Source organism: Sparus aurata, chromosome 6, assembly GCF_900880675.1.
Source record: "Sparus aurata chromosome 6, fSpaAur1.1, whole genome shotgun sequence".
NCBI lineage: Eukaryota > Metazoa > Chordata > Actinopteri > Spariformes > Sparidae > Sparus > Sparus aurata.
The window spans coordinates 28385671-28401333 of record NC_044192.1 but is presented as its reverse complement, the minus strand read 5'-3'; the positions used below and the strand labels follow the sequence as shown (position 1 = coordinate 28401333).

The 15663-nt window shown below is 41.0% G+C and overlaps 1 protein-coding gene across 1 annotated transcript in view; it reads left to right on the top strand.

Moving 5' to 3' along the window:
* suclg2 (succinate-CoA ligase GDP-forming subunit beta) overlaps positions 1-15663 on the top strand; it is a 104229-nt gene that overhangs the window by 16363 nt on the left and 72203 nt on the right. Inside the window, exon 2 of the mRNA XM_030419157.1 lies at positions 6843-6984. Within this exon, the coding sequence (XP_030275017.1) occupies positions 6843-6984 (142 nt within the window). The remainder of the gene's footprint in view (positions 1-6842; positions 6985-15663) is intronic.

Genomic DNA, 15663 nt, shown 5'->3' with positions numbered 1-15663 from the left:
GGCCATCTTCAGAGCATAATGAAGAACGCAGCATTCACACAGGACTGATTTCAACGCGGGTGAAGTTCCAAAAGTTAAATGACACATCCAGTCAGTCGTGTCGTCTGTCGGAGCATCAGTCACGCCAGCCAAGAGACAAAGTCTCAACCTCAACCTTTGTTGTATCAGTAATCAGTATTTAACATTTGTTCAGTATTTGTTTTTGGTTTTCACCTTTAGTAAATGAGCTGCACTGTCACAAGTGAAGAAAGTGAACGTGTCCCATCAGCAAAGTGCTATTGTATGCACTTTGAGCAGGAAGAAAAAACAACAAAAAACCAAAGGAACATGTTTCAAATATGCTGTTCAGAAAATATATAAGTTATTACAGCCTATTAAAAGTCATTATGTATGAAATTACAATGTGTTGCTGATAAAATGTGTCATCTGCGTCCCTGATGCATTCACATAGCAGACACCGGCTAGCCTTGTGTAGCGATATGATTTGCTGTCATTCACTAGTAAATAAAACGGCACCTTATCCTCTTGCACCCTATGTTCCACTTACCTTTACTCCTCGATACCTCAGCATGTATGTAGTACTTTATTGTTTCTTATCGTTTCTATATTTGCCCTTGTATTTTGATTGTATTTGTACTTGAATGTACCTGCTGCTATGGTAACCTAATTTCCCCTCAGGGATTGAAAAAGTTATCTATCTGTCTATCTAGATTGGAATTGAGGTTTTTCTGAAATTTAACAAGAAGCACAGGGGAAATTAAGAAAAAGAGTCTACTGTGAAATATAGACGGGCATTTTAGCACTATGCCATTATTTTTACCAATTAGATTTGGCACAGAGCCTCAAAGATGTTTTTAGTGCCTTATCTAAAGGTAAAAACAATTATGTGAAGGATCACTACCAGAATGAGAGCAACATTGAATGGTTTCTGCATAGTTATGTAGTTATGTGCTAATGTTTAACTTGTTAAAGGTGATGATTAAAGATAAATGCAGTACAAGAAACAAGCAAAAGTAAATGAGTCAAACTAGGCTACACAGGTGACAGGGGTCATAAACAGAGCTGAATAATATGCTTCATAATGAACCGGTTATTTACCATTCTTGCAGCTGATGGTTATGAATGTTGTCTCTTTGCTGTAAGTTTGACAGTTTCTCTCAGATGTGCTTTTTTAGTTTTACTGTAGATCACCTAGTAACTGTTGAGAATAGTGCTTATAAATAAAGTCTGTTGTTATAGATATATTATGAATGTGGACATTTATAGGCAACACTATGCAGACAGTTATTAGATAAAAATTCATTTCTGGATGACTAGCTCCATGCAGGCAGCATACGTAGGAAGGTATGTTGTTAGTAGAGTACCAATTGAGAGGCCACCTTTGATACAAATTGTCTGCGGGTTTGGTATATACTAGAAATTGCCCTAGGTGCCTCTCCATTCTCCAGTGTTTTGCCCAAGGTAACTGTCAGTGCCTGGAGGGACACCTCCAGCCCCACTTGACTTCCACTAAGTAGCAGCCGCTGTTATTTTGGGAAGTCTGCTTGGCTCTTTTCCTCCGCACCCTCACTATTCTATGTTATTCCATTTTAATTTATATGCACTGTTTTGAGCTTCCTAGTTAGCTGGTTTTGGGAGGCTAATGGGAGATTCACTTTATCGTTGCTTAGGACTGCACCAAGCTGCGGTACTTTGTTTTTCTGCTATGTTTATATGCTGATATTGTGATCTTGAATCTTCACTTGATACCTTGAATAACTCAATGGAGGTTATGTAGTTATCTCAGTAGGCGCAAGTCACCATGGTTACAATCACTGAGCAGCAACATAGTTAATATTTAGTGCTGCAATCTAAATGTTTTTGAATGCCTTGAAAACATAAAGAAACATCTTAAATGTGACCTAGCAGAGTTGATTTGCCTTACCTGACATTGAGCGTTATGTGGTGTGAGTTTTGCGAACGCACTTTACAGTGTCAATGCTGAGACAATAAATTGTGCAACCCCACCTGTGTCTCTTTCTCTACAAAGGTGCGTCCTCATTTTTGCAGCAATTTGGACCGAAGCGTTTCTTGTCCGCTTATTTGATGGCCGCGCCTTCAGGTCACATTATTGTCATCCATCAGTGGTTTAAGGACGTTAAGTCCCACTGTGTTTGTCATTCTGCGTGCTAGAATGGTCGCCTAAGAGGCAGTGAACGTGTTCTTTATTCCTTATGCCTTACTAGGACTTAATGTATTGATTAACATGGTTTCCCTTCTCCTTGAAATGATCTTTAGTGATTGAGTGTGCCAGGCAACTGTTGTTGAGAACTTTCACTCTAAAGTTTAGATCCCATTGATCTTTGTAGGCAATGTTATAAATAATTGTTGGATAAAATTAGTGATGCATGAATTAGTTGAGCTGGAGCCGTTCGCCAGCAGGCGGATTTATGCAGCTAATGTTATCTTAAACCTCTCTCAGTTTCTCTAAAAGTGAAGCCAAATGTGACGACAGTGTGACGTCGCTGATAGATTGCTGTCTCTAACACTAAGTCGCTTTAGGAGTTTCATAAGCTCGGAGTTGAGATTGACTGCGGGGTTAGGTGTTGCTGATGTATCCATTATTCTCCACACCTTACCAACATCTGATCACAGTCAAAGATTGATCATATGTTGATGGTTTCAGGTCACTAAGTTCAAAATCCAATCCCAACGGTTTGACCTGTCAGTTAATTTGTCTTGGTGTGATCTGATCATTGAAAAGACATGTAAAATGTTCCTGTGACAGGCTCTCACCTGCCATTTTCTTCAGTGAAATGAAGTGTAGATAGACTGTCAGATGGAGACATGCACCCAGGCAGCAGGGAGCTGATCCTCCCAAGGCAAACAGTTTGAATGGCAAGGGAGGCGGATGTTTTAAGAGAGGAGTCCCTGCAGGTACCTGACAGCAGTCAAATGAGTCCAACAAACAGAGAAAACTTGCTCTGCAGCTTGGCTTGTTAAGGCCGTGGGATATGTTCCGCTAAAGTGGACACGTAAGAATGAGCGACAGGCAGAAGACGAGCGAATGCCAAAAGTCTTACGCACCAGGTTTTGCTCCATAACAGGCTGAACCATGTTGTCCAGACCTTTTTTAGTTTTCTCCTAACTTCTGTGGTAATTTTTCCTGCCCTTTTTTTTTCTCCTTTCTTTGCAGATTTTCTCGCCTGCCTTTGAACCCCTCCAGACTCCTGTGAGAGAGTAGCATCATCACTCTTGGCTTTTATAGAGTGCTATGGGGGATAGAATATAAAGCAGAGCTGACATGGATACATATAAACTGTTATAACTGAAACATGTGAATAGTATGGTATTGCAGACGAGACTGCAGAGGTGACCCGTGGATGCCCCTTATTACTGTATTCAGTTATGCGAGAGAAGAGGCCAATATGGAGCAACATGTACTGTTCTCCTAGAAAACAAGCCATTTTGGCTCTAATGAGGTCTCCCGACAGGCTCTCATGAGAGCTGGAATGGTGAAAGCATGCTTATACAGTGTGCTGTGGCACAGAGAGGGTTGGTTTTGGCATGGATTGTGAATTACCAGCCGAGCGGTTTTGTTCTCAGTTAAGTCCCGTTGATGATTGTGCTCTTAGTTTTAAAAAAAAAAAAAGTTTTGGCTTGGCTGTTCCCTATTAGAGCGACCATGTCAAGCTCATTAGCCTTTAATCACCAATAACCATTAAGGGTTAGTGGGGGCTACACTTGATTCCCTTCAACACTTAATGGTCGGCAGACACTGAACAAATACTTTGCCCTTCAACCCCTCATACCCTCCACCACACCCTTGTGCTGCTAATATTTCCTCGCCCTCATGAATGATGGAGTGACTGACGCCTTTTTAAGGCACAGAGTGGCCTTGTCACGTACCATACTATGCGAATCAAAATGCAGCCTAAAAATGCGCACACAGTGCATGTGGATGCACACACATATCCACAAAAACATCTTGGTTGTTACAGTTTCTGTTTTTGGGTCCTGCTGTAAGTCTTAAATAAGATTTGCTTGTTCAGCTCATCTATCTTTGTTGCTTTGTTGGATTCATTCTTTCCTTGTATGCAGTGATTCTAGTGGTTTATGTTTGCACGCATTCAGGCTTGTGTACCTGTGTTAGTGTGTTTTTTTAAAATGTGATCTTTTGCTGTCTTGATATTGAATTAATCACTATTCGTGAGAACACAACTGTCAATCTTTTAAACTTTATAAACCTTTATGAACCTCAAAAATATAATGCACACAACAAAACATTCTGGTATTTACGTAATGTCTCCTCACTCTAAATTAGGGCTGGGACGATGCGTCATCCCAAACAACCACGGGGGGTAGGCGAATATCCGGAAGTGGTAGGACCTGCTGAGGCCGAAAATAGCCCCTCTCACACAGAGACGCCGCATTAACACAACAGCAGCGGTTCACCAATTCTTCGCCGTTGGTCATTCACACAGAGCCAAGCACTGCTGGAGCAAAGATGAACCGCGGTGTAATTCACACAGCTCCTAAAGAGGTGTGACGGTACACGTCATGATGATGACGTCTGTGTGCTTTCGAGGTGTTTTCCCGGTGTCCCCCCCATCAGTCTAAACCTGTCTACAGTTTATATTCATATGGATGCTGTTATAATGTGTAGTGATTGAGACCTGACCCACCAAACATCCTGGAAAGTGACAAAGTGATGTTTTTTGCTCTAATTTACATAATTGCATAATCGGCATCAGTAAACAGGACGCTGTCCCGACCCTGTCACTCGCGGGGAGGGAGGCTGTTTTCTGGGGGAAAGTTCACTGAAGTCTCGGTCCGGAGGGCTGACCGCCGCGGAGATTTATATCAACACAACCACTTGAGTGAGTTAAAAGTTTTGACGGAGACAGATGTTTTTTGGGCAGATATGTGAGGAAGAGTCGGTAGGACAGGCGGGAGGAAAGATGCTTTTTCCTCATAGAAGTTACCAAAGACAGTTACAGTTACTGCATTACTTTTGTTTGGTCATGTAACGTTAATTTAATCATTAGATTAGTCGACTAATTGAAAAAATTATCGCTAGATTAATTGTTTGAAAAATAATAATTTGGGACAGCTCTACTCCAAAGGAATTCATTTTGGCCTCCTTTATAAATGCAGCTTTCAAATTACATAGCATGAAAGCTGTTGACTCAAGGAACCTTCTGTATGCTATTCAGGAATTGACAAACATAATTTAAATGTTAAGCTGCATGTTTATAGCTGTTTTCTTTCTAGTTCCCTAAACCTCAAAATGTTGGTTTAGTAAGTGCAGTTTAGTGCTGCTGTGTCCTAAATTAGACACAACATATAACGGAGCATAGACATGTTGCCTGTAGACATTGTGTGACTTCATGCAAGTGTAGAATTCACTGCTGTGAGCAACAGAAGGAAGAGTAACATGTGAATAAATATATCTCTCCTATTATTACTGATAATTAGGCTTATAGCAAAAATGTTCCCTTTGGTTTTGTTTGGAAGCTGTTCCACCGAAGACACAATTTTTTCTGAGTCATTATTTTGTCAAACCGCCATTTATATTTTCTTTCACAGTTCTATATTCTTACTAAGGTCATCTGAATATTCACACTTTCTATCTTGTAACACCGACTCATGTCGATTGTCCATCTTCGCCACCTCTAATAATTTCACCCAACTGCCACATATTTTGCCAGTCGGTTTCGAAGGACGCAGATTCAATTTCAAGCTGTGGTGCACTGCTTGATGCAGTTGCCATATTTCAGGTTGTGAGTTGTGTGTCTCCACAGAAATGTATGTTTCCCACCGACAGGCACAGAGCCAACCTGTAGCAGCTGGCTACCTCTATTGAAAACTAGTGGTGGTTGCGAAGTGCAGAATATCGACCGTGCAGGCTTGAGTGCAGCAGGTGTCATTGAGCAGTTGATTTGGCTTCATTGATACAGTCCTGCTAATAATATTCAGGTAGAATACAACAATGCCAACAACAGCATAGTATGCAATCAGATGTTAACAGTATCACGATAATGTACACATTATGTTCATGCAGAAGTCCTTGAATAACACAGCAACTGTGGGTAGCAGCGTGGGTCAGTTTAACTTAGTCAGCAACAAACGGCAGTGCGATGCAGATGTTATAATCGTGTTAGTTAAATCTTCACTGGGTGAGGAAATACACACACTGAAGCATCATTTATATGCTGAACCATAATTTACCTCACAATCCTTGTTTTCACTTTACTTTAATGGCCTTTCTCTCCTTAACGACTCCCTGGAGATCTTCCCTGTGAAAACATTTGCGCGCACGCACACATGCCCATACACACTCACTCACACACACACACACACACACACACACACACACACACACACACACACACACACACACACATTGTACTGTGTGCTGGTGTGGAGGGATTCTAACTCGTACACAGCTTGTGTCTCCCCGTCACATTAAAAAGCCAATTTCCTTTTAATAGCAACAACAGCTGGAGCTGACAGGGCCTGCGTCTGCTGATGGAGCAAACGGCTCCAGACCTGTCCTGCAGCTTAGTCCCGACTGCCTGCCTCATTACTGGGAAAAGAGGGGAGAGAGAGATGGAAGAAGGGGGGAGAGGCGAGGGGCAAGGAGACGAGAAGCGATGTAGCCCATGCACTCAGAGGCAGGTGTTAGACATGTTGTAGTGCTGTATAATGTAACACACTTCAGCAGGGAGTGCGGGTGAAACTGCTATCATTAAGTACAAATCGTCAAGATGATACCTTGTTATTGCACTGCGTTTAATATCTTTCACTTATAAGTCACGCTCACTCATTCTGCCTCCCCTCCTTCCCTTTCTCCCCTCCAGTGCACCTGGTTGAGTCCCAGGAGATGGCTGAATCTGCAGGAGTATCAGAGCAAGAAGCTGATGCAGGAGAGCGGCGTGGCTGTCCAGCGCTTCTATGTGGCCGACACAGCCTCTGAGGCCCTGGAGGCTGCAAAGAGACTCAGTGAGTAGAGGCGCACACGCACACACACGCACACACACACAAAAAGCAATGCAGTTCACCTGCGTCCACTTGGATAGAGAATGGCACAACCGGCAAATTAGGGCGGGTGTCTGAAATAGTTTTTATAATGGTGTCAACTGGTGCTACGCAGTATAGTAAGGAAAATCATTGTGATTAATTAAACAGATTGCATGTCTTTCTATCTTGGGAGAGAATTGCACAGTTAATCAAAATGAAATCAAAATCGCTATGTGGTTATTTTTGATTAATTATGCAGCCCTAGTGTCAATAGGATATCTAAGATATAAGGTACCGATAATACAATCAAATCAAATCAAACCAGTTTTATTCATATAGCCAAAAGTCACTACCACATTGCCTCAGAGGGCTTTATAATCTGTACAGTGAAAGAAACCCTCTGTCCTTAAACCCTCAATTCGAGTGAGGAAAAACTTTCCGTGTTGCGAAAAAAAAAAAAAACACCCTTTTAACAGGAAAAAACATGACATGGAAGAAACCTCAGGAAGAGCCACAATCCCCTCTCCCAAGACGGACAGACATGCGATAGATGTCGCATGTACAGAACAGAACAACAGAATCAAAATGTGCAAATTGCATTGACAGAATATCTGATACAATTATATAGATATGTAAAGTGTGTGGGTGCGGGAGGACAACTGTGCAGGACGTGGCATGGCCAAGTGGTGCCCTGGCCACTCGACCTCCTCCCCAGCGTGGTGACCTGGAAGAGGGCAGGCCACACAAGATCATTAGCAATAGACAGAGAGTTCAGAATGAAGAGACATCAGATTTGCCAGACATACAGATATTCCCCATACATTTCATAACTTTCATTTATACATTAATTTAAATATTATTTTCAGGAAAATAACAAGCCGGACCTCTGAAACAGTTTTGGTGTATGATCAGAAGCAGCCATGGCCTTGTAAGACCTTTGCCAGTGTACATATTGTACATTTTGTGTATGATGTAAATCCTGAAAAATCTGATCAAAGTATCAAGTCAATGAGACCCAGCAAAACATAAACATAAATTCTTGCTTTTGGTTATTCAGTTTTATTTCACTTTTTAGTTTTCAACACTTGCTGCTGTCAGAGCTGCGGTCGTTACTTAAAAACAACGATTCTCAGCCCCATTCCAGCCTAGTTGATTTGAGATTAGCTTAGTGTCTCTATTGGGTCCAGTAACACGGCAGTATTTTTGATGACATGGCGCTATGAAGCGGGATATGTAGATGTGTTCTCATTATTTCACAGAGCACTCTGGTCCAGCAACACATGATGCTTGCTGAAATACACACAGTAGGGAAATGAGCTGTTTGTCCTTTAAACACGTGGCCACAACATCACTTTGCTGCATAACTGTTCTGTTGTATAGATTTACACATGATGTAATGTATGTCTTGCAATACATACATACAATACATGTATTTTGTGCGATGCTCTATTACTGATATTATTGATAATGAGTTGTTGGGTTTTGTAAACTGTGGTTGGTTGTAATTACTGTGCAATTGTGCCGCCGCACAGTACACTGCGAAACCTTAACAGCCCTATTTGTGCTGCATGGCTCTCTTGCCCCGCTACAGGACGTGCAAATGGCTGTGGCTAATCAGGGTTGAAGTTTTTTTCCAGTTTAATCACGTCTTTATGCCGTATGCTTCGATGTGGAGGCCTGTGTTTTCTGAGCTTAGCGGCCGTGCCCGCTCGGTTTTTCATCATGCGCTCATCCGCGCTAATTTGTTTCACAGCCTCTCGTGTCCAGTTTCTTATGTATCGCATGCATTTTTAAAAAAAAATTTTTTTTCCGTTTTAATCTATTAATTTTTATTCATTGGTTAAACTTGGAAATTATTGTAGCTACGCACCCACTTGAAGCCATGCAAGGAAGTGACTAAAGCTGTAATTTTATTCTTGTAACACAAATACACTGTGCGCGTATGAGCAAAGGCGGTTTAACACACATTTGTATGCACCCACACATAGCAATCTCTTCCATTGCCTGTTCGACTTCCTTCCCACTCAACCAAACTGCCCTATACATACTGTGTGTATTTCCACCCTCAGCTTTATATTTTATTCAGTGTCCTCTCCAACTACAGCTCTCTGATAGTGCGTCCAGGTTGGTTGTCAGCCAGGAAGGTGCCACTCTTACTGCTGCGTTCAGGCTCCAGCGCCTGGGATGCTGCTTCCACTGGCCCTGGTTACGATGCAGACAAAGATAAACTGAATTGGAGGAAGAGGATATATATTTTCATGACAGTACCTATACCGGCTCGGTAGGGGAAGAAAATGGAGAGACAGAAAACTTGGGAAGTAGAAGCAGACAGCTTAATAAAACCCGGGGCCGCATTCAAGAGTTGATTGACTTATCTCTCGGGATTTACTGTTTTTTTTTTTTTTTTTTTCTAGACGCAAAAAAAAAAAAAATCAGATACAATTTGTTCATAGTTATGACAAAGTTATTGAAGTTCTCTCTTGGCAAATGAAATGTGGCACTGCACAAAATTGCATGTTTGGGTTATTGTAAAATCTATTTTGGGACATTTTCTATGTTGAAGTGCAGAACAGTGCATGTGCAGAGGGAAAAGGAACTTTATACAAACGGAGGATGAAAATGATTTATCATTGCGGATTGTCCACTGCAGTAGAGGTAATTGCCTGACTGCGGTTCAGAAGTATCTTTATTGGTTTCTTCAACCAATATTTCAAGCTCAGTGGCAGAGAACTTACACTTTCCTTTTGCGCTCAGTTGCTTTTCAGAAATGGACAAGACACGCGTTAAATAGCCCGGCGTCAGGTCTTAATTAGCAGCGGTGCGTTCAGCTGAACTCGACTGTGGCCGTGACCCCTTAAATTCCCAGCCAAATTGAAAAGATGCGCCAACGCAAATTTTTGCAACTCTTACAGTAATTTGCGGTTGGCTTAATAAATCAGCCTCTCTGTTTCCCACAGTGCACTTCAGAGCTGCTATATCTTCTCATCTCCATTTGTGCGCCAAGCTGTAGTCAGTGTCCTTGTGCGTGTGTGCGTTTCTCACACTTTGCGACCGTGGCTGGCTCACCATTTAAGCATGCGAGGGAGAATCTACTGATGCTTTATTTCTTCAGATACACACTGTGTCCCCTCATGCTCTCGCGTGCATGTGTTTGGCTCACTTTTTGGCCGTGTTGGGTCAAACATGTGTGTGATGGAGAATAAGAACAAAGAGGGAGATCAGTAATCTCTTTAAGTGATCTGTTGGGCTGAAATGGGAACTGGGACTGGCGAGCTCTGATTCTCAGGGGTGCAAGAGGGGGGAGCGGGGTGTAAAGCCAGCCCGGGATGGAGCTCTGTTTCATGGCTTTCCAACTTAATGAACACAGGGTAAGGCTCTGCGCAGTGGATATGGATGGTCGGGGTATCTGAGCTGACCAGGACCGACTCCAATGGATTTCTGTGTGGTGCTGATATCCCGCTGTGAGTCCTTGGTTCCCTGCATACACAATAGGAAGAAGCAGTCAAGCATGGGCGCATAGACACAGATGAATGACATGCGCGGGTTAAGCTTGCCCATTTGAACACAAAAAAACTCTCACACACACAGATATATAAATACACCAACCAGTATTCTCCTCTCTGCTACACTCACTTAACCATGAAGTGGTTAAGTTGACAGTTCAATTGCAGCTATGCTATAGAGAAAGTCCTCCCGCTCCTCTCATGTGCTGAAAAGTGGTCCAACTCTCCCAAAGTGGACACAGATTGATTTGTTCTATTACCACCGAGGACAAATGGCTTAAAACATTTCTCCTCCTCAATCAAAACATAAAAAAAATATCCGACATGGACCACTGACTCCCTTTAACTTGACTGACAACTCTTAGGGGAGAGTTTACATTGTGGCAGATGGGTGACTCGCAACCAGCTAATGGCTCATGGAGAGCGGGATTTGAATTCCGAGGCCCCATACCGAGTGGGCTGTGCAGGGAGTGATCGGAAAGTCCAAAGTTTTTTGCAATGTGTGCTCCACTGGGACACCGAGAGAATGACACGCTAACTCCTGCTGTCTTTCCAAAACCAATGACCCAGATCCACCAGTCTCATGCCCAAGCTTTTAATCTTTGTGTGTGTATGTGTGTGTGTGTGTGTGTGTGTGTGTGTGTGTGTGACAGCCGGAATGCCAAGCTGTGGTTATGAAAAACAAACTTTTTGGACCTTGAAGTGATGTAACATTTTCTAGAAGTTTTTATTAAAATTGTCGAAGATAATTGTCCTCTTCAATTGAGCCGTCACACTTGTTGATATTAACTGTCTCTACAGTCAGGTGTGCAGTCCTTTTGTTTGGTTATAGCTTCAGACAGTACCCATTTATGCCTCCAAAAATGTGCTATGCTCTTCAGCAGTAAATAGGGAAAGCCCAAGTCTCTGTGGCAGAATCAATAATTGATGTGTGTAATGCAGTGCTGCTGTGGCACGCTGCAGTCAAGTTTCAGTAGCACCTCTATTACTGTGATTTCTAAAACGTGACCTAAAAGAGGTCTGAAAAATGTATATTCATTTTTTTTCAGTAGTAACACAGCACACGCACCTAAAGAAATACTGTATATAAAAACCCTGATTCGAAAAAGTCGAGATGCTGCGTAAAGCAAATAAAACAGAATGTGATCATTTTGCTGATCGTTATTTGAACTGAAAACCGTACAAATGTAATATATTGAGTGTTGTACCTCATTAACATTCATCATTAACATATGCTGATTCTGAATAGGGATACAGATTCAAAGCAATTTTTCAGTTGATAGTTTGCTGCCGTATCAATCAATTATCAGTTAATCATTAATATTACGTTTGGCATTTTTCCACTATAAAACTGTCTAAACCAGTTACTTGATCCATATGTGATGCACAATCAGTGTGCAAGATTCGTAGTTAAACAGACTAATGAAGTAAACACCAAGTTACTTGAATGATAAACTAAAACACAAAATAATGACTTAATTTTAACTGTGCAGCTTCCGTCTATTGCTATTCACCAACTAGCCCAGATAAATCCAATCATGTTTATTTATAAATGTTTTGATAACAGTTTGTAAAAAGATGTCTTATAATATGTTTTAAATGACAAATTACTTGAATTTAATTTCATACATTTTCTCATACTGATGTATTTTCATTTTGACAGAGTTGCTTAAAGTTATACCACTTGATTTGTTTTTACCCATCTGTGACTGGGGTTTCGCAAGTTTTAAATGGTTAAGTTTTTAACGGCAGTTAATGGATTCACGATGAATCATTAACATCTCTAATTTTGAATTTGATCTCAGCATCATGTCTCAAACAAGTTGGGACAGGGGCGATAAAAGACCGGGAAAGTCGAGGAATGCTACAAAAACACCAGTTTGGAACATTCCACAGGTAAACAGGTTCACTGGTATAAAAGGTTCAGTCATTAAGAGGCAAGGATGGGGCGAGGTTCAACTCTTTGGGAAACACATGTTATGTAAAGGATATTACTCCAAGGGCTCAGGAGCACTTCATAAAACCTTTGTTGGTAAACACAGCTTGCCAGCAAATTATTTCATTATTGACTTTTTTTTTTTAAAAAGTATATGTTTTAATTGCATGTTTCATTTCTTGCTCAGACTCTGAACGACCATGGGCTTGAGTAAATGTAACTCAGCTCACAAACTACAGAGCTGAGGTGCTGTTAACAAAGTACCCCTCAGTGTAAAGTGCATAAGGCCATCAGTTGGTCAAATAAAAGATCTAGTAAAAGTTTGAGTTAAGACACATCAATCCTTCTCCATGAGAAAACATAATAGAAAGCCCTCTGTGGAACAATAAACACGTCTCATTGCATGCCCTGAAGTGTCCAAGACTATAAAAGTGGTTGGGAAGCAACAAACTAATTTGGGTGTAGTGAAGATTTCTACTGGGCTACAGGTCAGACCCTGGACGTAGAAACATATCGAAGATATATTTAAGGCATTACAAGAGGTAGAAGGGAATGATACTGCATCTATAAAGGAGAAATGGGAGAAGGAGAGTAACATCGTGATGCATATGGATCTGCTCTGTCCTGGAGAGAGTTCCGGCTCAAAGGATTTCTCTGGGAGTAAGTACATCCTGTTGGAGATCCTGTGGTGAGAATAAGGCAACATATTTACATGTGTTTTGGGACTGACCAGTCATTTCAAAATATTAGACAGAAATTCAATTGACCATGGAGAAAATCAGGAAAATAGTGATTCCATCAGAGTTCGAGACTTTATGTCTGGGATTAAGACCAGACACTGTGAAGGGGTCTGAAAACAAATATCTGTGTAATATCCTGTTACTAGCGAGTAAGAAAGCAATCACAAGGAAATGGTTGGTAAAAGATTCTCCTACAGTCGAGGACTGGATCAAAGTGGCTCAGGATGTTTCTATAATGGAGAAGCTAACATTCATTCTCAGGCCTGAACAAGATTCGTTTGAAAGTTACTGGAAAATCTGGATACATTTTATAACAACTTTAAGGCAAGATACTGTGTAATGTGATAAAACCCCCTAGTTTTTGACTCCACTCATCTGGTTCAGTTTTCTTACTATGTTTCAGCAATTACACTGTTATCAGTCAGAGTTATACATGTATGCAGCAAACTATCTTTACTTAATCTATAATTATTATTTGTGTTGTTGATTTACCATCGCAGTCATTAGCACCCCACTATAAGGTATTGTTCGCAGGAAAAGTTATGATAAGGGAAAGGTGCATATGGGGCAGACAAATGTATTAATTTTGTAGCTGTTATTGTCAAATTTTATTTACTGCGGTATATTTACCTATTTTATTTATTCTATTTTTATTTTTCTAGTTATCATTATCATTTCTTATTTTTTGGCTTCTTAAGTTCTTAAGTGTGGGTGCTTTTGTAATGATGTGAATTTTTCTTTCTTTTTTTTTATTTTGTTATTATTTTTCAAATTTTTATTTTTAATTAATTATTTTTTTAAATTATTTATCTCTTTTCTTTCGTTATCTGCTTGGATGATAAGACTTACTGGCATATATACAAACTTAAGAGCAACATGTATAACTTATTTTTCTTCAATTAAAAAGTTTAATAACAAAAAGTAGGTTGGAAATGGAGCAAGAGCTTCTTCCAGTAAATTACCTGACAGAGCTTTGTGAGTCTCCGTGCTTCACTAGTTCCTCCCAACGCTATCCAGATTCAACTCTCGCGTTTGAAAAACATATAGGTCTTCTCCTATGGAAGATCCCCTTCAGCATTATGCCATTATCTGTTATTGATAATGGTCTGTAGCTCCAGTCAAAAATTGCTTTTCCTTTTGCGTCGATGTGAGCGCACTCGTATATACGCAGATATACATGTCTGTATGCAGGTTTGTCACAAAGACCTGCTTGCTATCTACCAGTTTTGAGATATCAGAGCAAGTCCAGTAATGAATATAGATTTCTACTTCTTCGCCTTCCAAGCAAACATGCGCGGCCATGCACATGCGCCCAGATATACACACACAGACACACACAGACACACCAACACATATATACAAATACCTGTGCCCCGCTGCAGCCAAAGAGAATTTGATTATGCAGTCCACTTTGTGTGTCGCCACCCGCTTGACAGATGCATCTGTTGAGCAAATCTTGATGGATTTTCAGTCTGAATTCTAAATCAAAACCACATTTTCCCTCCCCTTCCTTGCTGCGAGAGCCCTTCATGTCTGCCGTGCCTGCTGCCTCACCCAGCAATCATTCATTGACAAAAGCGGCGATGGAAGAAAACATTGCTCTGGATTCTTATCTTCACCGCATGTTGAGCCTGTGTGATGAATGGGAGCAACGCATACTTGTGTATAGCAACACCTCATATCAGATGAGACGCAACGTTTTGTTCTTCTTTGCTATTGTCATCGTCCTGACATGCCTTTTGACAAATTGTGTTGCAATTACATTTTCTTTATCTTCCTGTTTTTTTGTCCACTCCTTCTTGTTTTCTCTTTTTAAAGTTACCTCAATTTCTCTCACTCCTCGTTCACCTCAGTCTACCCCTGCTACGCTCTTTCTCTTCTCTTTGCTTGGCACAGCCTCACTGCTAGAATGACAATTATCAGAGGTAGGCAGCATTTTAATTTATTTCACGCGGTTATGAATATTCAGTGTAAACAGAGCCGTTTTTATGCATGGCTGTCAAATCTCATGTGAGCTTATTAGAGGGATAGTTCACCTGATATGTTGGCTCACTGAATAATAGGGAGCTACCTTGACATTAACTCATTGATGATTCAGGTGTGTGTGTGTGTGTGTGTGTGTGTGTGTGTGTGTGTGTGTGTGCGTGTGTGTGTGTGTGTGTGCGTGTATGTGTGTGTGTGTGTGTGTGTGAACGCAGGCGTGCAGATTTGGTTATGCTTGTCCGCTTCGAGATGGTGTATCAGGGAGAGGGGAAAGAAAGAGATCTATAGGTTCTACCTATCCTAAGAACTCATCTCCATTATTTTCAATCTGCCACGCATTGCCGTGTTAAGTCGACATGCTCGAGAGAACTCAGAGTGTACCTGCAGTTGGCTGAGAAAAACATCAGATCCTACATTGAAAACAGGAGCATTTTGTTGGCCGTGCTTTGTACAGTGGTTTATTTATTTCTTCTCAAAAAAAAAAAGGAGAGAGAGGCTC